The sequence below is a fragment of the Antennarius striatus genome, chromosome 5, assembly GCF_040054535.1.
Source record: "Antennarius striatus isolate MH-2024 chromosome 5, ASM4005453v1, whole genome shotgun sequence".
In the NCBI taxonomy this organism is placed as follows: domain Eukaryota; kingdom Metazoa; phylum Chordata; class Actinopteri; order Lophiiformes; family Antennariidae; genus Antennarius; species Antennarius striatus.
This window is the reverse complement of record NC_090780.1, coordinates 3,464,827-3,471,745: the sequence shown is the minus strand read 5'-3', so window position 1 is coordinate 3,471,745 and position 6,919 is coordinate 3,464,827. Positions and strand designations below refer to the sequence as shown.

The 6,919-nt window shown below is 43.5% G+C and overlaps 1 protein-coding gene across 1 annotated transcript in view; it reads right to left on the bottom strand.

The window, feature by feature from the left end:
* Positions 1 to 1,213: 1,213 nt before the first annotated feature.
* slc12a5a (solute carrier family 12 member 5a) overlaps positions 1,214 to 6,919 on the bottom strand; it is a 142,465-nt gene continuing 136,759 nt past the window's right edge. The window contains exons 18-26 of the mRNA XM_068314695.1: positions 5,270 to 5,465; positions 5,000 to 5,169; positions 4,680 to 4,811; positions 4,483 to 4,590; positions 3,980 to 4,105; positions 3,012 to 3,244; positions 2,809 to 2,823; positions 2,470 to 2,603; positions 1,214 to 1,393 (exon numbers count right to left, since the gene is read on the bottom strand). Coding sequence (XP_068170796.1) covers positions 1,302 to 1,393; positions 2,470 to 2,603; positions 2,809 to 2,823; positions 3,012 to 3,244; positions 3,980 to 4,105; positions 4,483 to 4,590; positions 4,680 to 4,811; positions 5,000 to 5,169; positions 5,270 to 5,465 — 1,206 coding nt within the window. The 3' untranslated portion in view covers positions 1,214 to 1,301. The remainder of the gene's footprint in view (positions 1,394 to 2,469; positions 2,604 to 2,808; positions 2,824 to 3,011; positions 3,245 to 3,979; positions 4,106 to 4,482; positions 4,591 to 4,679; positions 4,812 to 4,999; positions 5,170 to 5,269; positions 5,466 to 6,919) is intronic.

The following is a 6,919-nucleotide window of genomic DNA, read 5'->3' as shown; positions in this document are numbered from 1 at the left end:
TTAATATGAATGAAACCGATGACTTCATCAGAGTTGTTGCACAGTGGCGGACAGTTCAGGTGCAGTGCTTGTCGAGGTTCCGCTGACATTTACTAAGTGGCAGGAGCCTATGCCTTCCAATAAATACATAAATTAATCGATCATTTTGTTTTGTTTTTTCAAAAAAACAGCTTTTTCCAGCTGTCCCTCTGAGCAAAGGAATGTTTTCTCTCCACAAGAAGCATTTTTAGTAGGATGTCACAAAAATACTACACTCATACTGAACAACGCGTCAGAGCTTTTACATTATTTACAGTGATCCACATGTGAGTAGAGGGTGCTGGCAATGATTATCTCCTTGGGTTGGCGGGGATTTGTACTGCATCACCATTCTGCTGTCACACCAGCCTTCTGCTAGGACTTTTCACAGTTTAATTACGTGTCACTGTCTACAGACTAAGCTAGCCTTGTATTTTTTTGGCACGAACAGTGGCTAGAAAGGATAAACAGCCACTAAGAGATGGGGTTGAAATGAGGAATGAGTAGAAAGACAGTGATGGCAGTAGACTGACAGGTGAAATAAGAACACAGTGTTAATGATGTCATGCTAAAACTTGATCCAGTTAAAGATAATACTGCATGTTTGATCCACGTGCTTTTCCAGTCTTCTTCAGACATCATTGTGAATTTCACAGTTCGTCATTCCTCACCGTGAGTAGCAGTGTCTTTTTTTCCCCTCGACAAGAAATTGCATCAAAGACTGACAAGCCGGAACGCCGTGGGAAGAACCTGATCCCGACGAGAGTGCTAAACAGACAGTCCTACATTGAGCTCATTTCAGCTCGCTCTTCTTTCTTCGGAGAAGAAGCTGCTGATATGTGAAAAAAAAAATCTGCAGATATTTAGACTAAAACGGACACTTGCATGCATGTTAACACCTCAGCTAATAATCCACACACACCACCACCACCTCCTCTTCAGACTCAAGTACAACAGTAAACTATAGACGGGCAAAGTAAAAACCTCTCAAACAAATCTAGATAGCGTCTAAAGTATCCTAGAGCCTACGACAATTCTAGCTACTTGCTCGAACAGAGGATGTGGTAGCGGGGTGTGGGCTGCTCACTGGGCTGCTGAGGATGGAGCTCAGGGAGAAGAGCAGAAGCTGAGCTGGGCTATTAATTGTGTGTGAAAGGACTATCGTACAGAAGTGAACGCAAGGGCGACGCGATGATGAAGCAGCGCTGATGAGAGAGAGGGAGTACAGGGGACGAAGGAGCAGGGATGAGGGAGGGGAAGGGCTTGAGGAGGGGACAGCTCTTTCAGGAGTAGATAGTGATGACCTCACGGCCACCTCCACGAACCAGGAGGACCCGGTTGAGACCCTCGGTGAGGACCTCCAGGAACTCCATGTCTGAGGGAGGAGGGTTAAAGAAACTACAGGAAGCACATACATAAAAATCTGTTAAACAGCGCTAGTTAACTTCATAGATCTTCTTGTTTGATCTGAATTTACAAGTGGTGGTTATGTGCCGGACTATTATCTGTCAAGAGCAGTCACTTCCTGTTATGTTCCAGAAATTGATGTGTGGATTTTATCTAGCTGCTATCCTATATTTCATTTTATTACGCTAAGCTAACCAAGCAGCTTCATGTTAAATTGACACATAAGAGTTTGTGTCATCTGTCAAAAAACATTGGAATCAAAATATTTCCCAAAATGTTGAACTGTTATCGAAATAAGATTTTCCCCATCAGGATAAATAACAGCAGTAAATAAAATCTCTTTGTTTTGTCTCTTCCATTTTTATTATGACTAGGAGCATTTGTCTGACTTTGCCACTGGCAATTGATGGAATGTTTACTCTCCTTTAAGCTCTGTTTTTGTCTCCATATCTTCATGACATATCTGTCATTTCCTGCCTGTTGGCTGATCGGTGCTGAAAAACTCAAATACAGTCAGATTATCAGATGTTTTTTTGCTGAGATCATATGAACGCTGTTGGAAAAGCTACAATTGATAGAGAAGAGTCCAAATGACATCTGCCTGATCTTGTGATCACTCCCTTCTAATTTTACACTGATTAGTGCAGGCTTAAAGAGCTTTGCAGCTCTTAGAAACAATTTCCAATATCAACATTCTATAAACATTACGTACTGTAATTAGATTTCGGGGAAAAAAATGCCTATTTTGCTGAAATTAAAAAGTTTAGAAGTATTACCTGCAAAGGTAATGAGGTCACAGTTTATGTACAAATCCTGATATTTCCTGATAACAAACCACATTCCTATTCTTATTTAATAAAGAGAGCAAATTAACTTAAACTGTGTAATGTTTTAAATATAATATTCAGGTTAAATGCGATTCAAGGGCTTATTTTTAAAAATTTAATTCCCAGAGCCTCTAACTTATAAATTCTACTAAGAAAAGAAAAGTGACGCCATCTTCATCTATTGTGACTCCTCTCAGTGAAATCGGCTGAAGGATACAGTTCTCGTCACCTGTCCTGTTCTTGGGTGGACCGGGCATGTTGAGGAGGACCAGCTTGGCCTCTGAGGACTTCTTCATGATGACTCCATTCAGTCGCATCGCTGTGTGCATACGCCGCACGTTGGACTGGTTCCTGAGGTAAAGACAAAACAACAGAAAAATTAACTCTCAATACTTTGCGCCGAACAGGGTGTGGACGTGCGAAGCGTACGTGATTGTGAGCTTGGAAGTAACAGATGCTCATTCACACACAAGTATTTCATCCTCATCTGCTCATGTGGTCAACTTGATGGGATGTTAATGGACTGAACGAGGTTTACACAGACCGCAGTACTTACAGGTTCTCCCACTCACTGCGGCATGGCGGGAAGAGAAACACATGGTTGTCAGAACTAAACTATGACCTCCTAATTTTTTTTGGGGTGATCCTCAATTAAAATAGAACTCATGGCGGACCAGTGCTGGTGCTATTTCATACAGAAAGAGGATTGACTGTGGGGAAACAGAGGGTTGGGGTTCAACAGGTACTCAAAGCACTCACGGCTTCATGTTGAAGATATCTTTGATGCCCTCTGGTGTGGCGGCGCCCGGTGGCTTGGCCGGCTCCCCGTCACACTTCTCTGTCCAGGTCATCTGGACCTGCTCCCCGGGGCTCTGGGCCGCCTCTGGAGGGGTAAGTGGTGTGGCTGGTGTTGCTGGGCTGGCTGGGGTGGTGTTGTCATGTATGAGTTGGACCTGGGAAGGAGGGGACACAGGGGAAGAGGCTGACTTTGACTACAAGATGAGAGGAGAAGAGGACAGATGTGGGTTTACACAGAGAGTCACGATTGAGGTGGAAATGTAGGAATGCAGGTAAAGTCACAGAGAGTCATGGTGTTTGAGAAAGAGAGAGAGGGAGGAGAGAGAAGTGTGATCAAGAAGATTTACATTTATTATTAGGCCTATTATGTGGTTTGTGGGCTGTGAGTGAGGCAAGAAAAAAACAAACTATTTTACATTACCTTAAAAAAGTCACAGTTAGAGCACACGGTGCGCTCAGTTCAACAGAAATCTACAGATGTGAGACTTTCTTCTGCACAACAACATAATCAAAAGATTTAACCTTTTCAGGCTAACTGTAGGAAGTTATTTCACTTAGCTGAGAAATAATCCAACACAACCACCCCCAAAATGTCACATGCTATTTCATTCTTTTAGTATTTTCAGTTTGAAAAACACATGGACATAGAATTTTGCTGAACTTCCAGGTACCTTTAGATGTTTTAACCTTGAGTCAGAGCAATGCTAGCGCTTCCTGTCTGTTTCTAGTCCTTATAGGCCGAGTATGGATTCTCACAAAATTACATTAAATTATAGAGCTGTTGTATTTATAATAAACCATTGTTGTTTTTACTATGTTGTTTTTGTTTTTTTGAGAGTTTTTTTACTTCCTGTTTGCTTAGTGTTTAATCACTTACATGTGAGGAAATGCACTTTGTACGTCAAACTGAATCGGTCAGTCTGCCCTACCTCCTCCTCAGGCTTCTCCTCTTTGGTGGCTGCTGGCTGGTCCTCGGTCACGCTAAGCTGGGTGGTCACAGCGGCCGGGTTCTTACGACGAATGGACCCACGGGACGAATCGGTGATACTCTGGATCTGCAAATTGAAAAAAAGATGGAGCAAAGGACGGAGGAGAACCTTAGGATACAGAAGCTTTTTATGCTCGATGAATCAGGCATTATCTGGAGGAGATTTGTCAATTTCCATATTTATCAAGATTTCGTCCCATTGTCACACAGAAAAGTAAAGAAGTCACTCCTGCTGCTGCAGTTCATGCTGACATAGAGGGTAAATTTGCTGCCACACTGCTTTAATTTAACCATAGATACACTTTTGTCCAGGGGGGCTTATGTGTCACGTCCAGTCGACTCAAGTCAAACTATTCCATGCTGAATCAGCTCGTCAGGTCACGTCAACTTTACGTGCGCAGCATTTCAAAACATCAAAATTTTGCCACAAATAAACATTCCTACCTCTCTTTCGCGCTCATTCTTGGTCAGGTTGATCTGTTTGAGCATCTCCGACCGTTGCTCCATCACCAGGGTTTTCTCGTAGGTGTAGGCTGAGATGTCGCTGTCATGCTGCGGAGAAAGAAACAAGCGATCATCGTCATTATTCATTGTTTCTTGTCCACAAGTGGTCACATTCCTGTAATACTGAGGAAACTCACCATTTCTACAACTTCCACCATGGCATCGATTCGGAGGTGATAGAGGAATGTGGTCAGGTCTTTCTTCATTTGGATGCTATTGTCGTCCATCTGGGCCACAGTGAAAATGCGCATCTTGCACTTTCTCCAGACCTGAGCGATGAAAGCACCAATAGTGATGTATTAATGCAGTATTGCTTCATTGATAACGCAGGTATCAGGTACCAAAACATTTTTGTGGAATGTTTCCTTCATCTGCAAGACCTGATTAAAAATCAAAATATCCCGACTTGATTTGATTTTACACTTAATTTTTCGGAGTGACAACATTTTCATATTACCTTGTGCTGGCGGAGGAGGAAGGGCAGGAGCATCAGCATGCCTCCATCGTGGACGATCCACCAGACGTCAATGTGACCCTCTGTGAAGCGCTCTCCATTGGATGGGAAGGCAGAGATATTCTTGGGTACCAGCAAAGCTAGGTGTGCTGCAGTGGTTTCTCTGACTAGCTCTGCAAAACACACAATGTTGATTGATTGATTGCATAAGGCCCATCCAAAGCGACTGGAGTTAAGGGGACTGCTGGTTTATTTGCTGTCCAGGTGACCCACCGATGAAGTTCCTCCAGGTCTGGTGCTCATCTCCTTGCTTCCAGTTTCGTGGCCAGGATACCAGCACAGCATTATGTTTCAGGCCTCCTAGCCCACTGGCCTGCAGGAGGTGGGATGTGGCATCGCGGAGGTTTGAGGACACAGTCACTTGACAGAAACCCTTCACCTTCTCAGTCTCCATCAGTTTACGGAGTGCCTAGGAAGAGGAGACAGAATAACGTCTATTGGGATGCAGAAAACCAGCAATGGAATCTCAGTACATGAAACATGGAGTCTTCTACTGCCTGCTCATACCGGAACTCAAAACCAACATGCAGTTTAGTTTCGGCTGGAGATCAACAAACTCTCCTAACCACTCCCTCCTCAGGACAGACAGAAATGTGACATTTAACACATTATTTAAACCTGAACACATATACCTCATCTCAAAGGCAGTCTCGGTAAGATAACATCAGATTGAGATCAACCAAAATGAACATTTCATTACAACTGGAGACTAAGCCAAGCCAACCCTTTCAACAGAGCGGTTTGGACCCCCACAAAAGACAATCACATCAATGATAGCATCAATCAACCCTGTGTTCTCTAGCATTGTGAACTAACGGAAGCCGCCTTGGAGGATCAAATTTTACTGTCTATTCACAGGACAGACAGACAGAGTTAACTTAAGACAATGTTCTTGAACTCGTGGATTCTTGGAGTTTTCAGAAACAACAGCCAAAGTAAGGAACAATTTGGGATGTGAAAGTGATATCTTTACATTTAAAAATGACAAATAGAAATGTTTTCATTAAATCGGTTTTATTCCTGAATCCACACTGCCATCTGCTGGTCTACAAATGATATGGCATCCTTTAGAAATTCATTCATTCCTTCATCTTAATTATACGCTTCTTCTACTATCACGGGTTGCGGGGTTGCTGGAGCCTATCCCAGCAGACGTGGGGTGTGAAGCAGGTGCACTCCGGGCACAATGTCGATGCACTTCGGAGCCACAGGAAGGACAGACACACACAAAAGCACAAACTCACACCTACGGACAATTTGAAGCCAGCCAGTTCACCTGAAGCACATGTTTTTTGAAAGTGGGAAGAAGCCGGAGAACCCGGGGTGAACCCAAGCAGACACGGGGAGAACATGCAAACTCTGCACAGAGTGGGACTCGGACCGGGAACTGCCTAGCTGTTCGGTGACAGAAATACCCACCGTGCCACGGTGCAGCCTTTCCATTAGAAATGTTGTTATAAAATAATGTCCTCTTCATTGTTCCTAATTTCAGAATGATACATTTTATTGCTTTGATATATTTATGTTTTACAGGTAGTCGTCGACTTACGACCGCGATTGGTCCCGACAGATCGGTCGTAATTCGACTTGGTCGTAAATCGACTCATAAGTAAAAATTCAATCCAGCATCGCTGGTGCTTGGCTGTGGGTCGTCCGGATCATCAGCTGGGGCAGCGCGTGGGTTGGTGGGAGCGGGAGATAATCTTTTCATAATCATTGTGAGCTTTGTCTGAATTGTTCGTTTCTTTTTCTCCTCATAAATTTCACGATATGGACGGAAAGCGTCGTTTGCCATCCGTTCAATCCTAGCAAATGTTTCTATGTTCTATGTCCATTTCTTCAGTGTGCACGGAGTTTATTTAA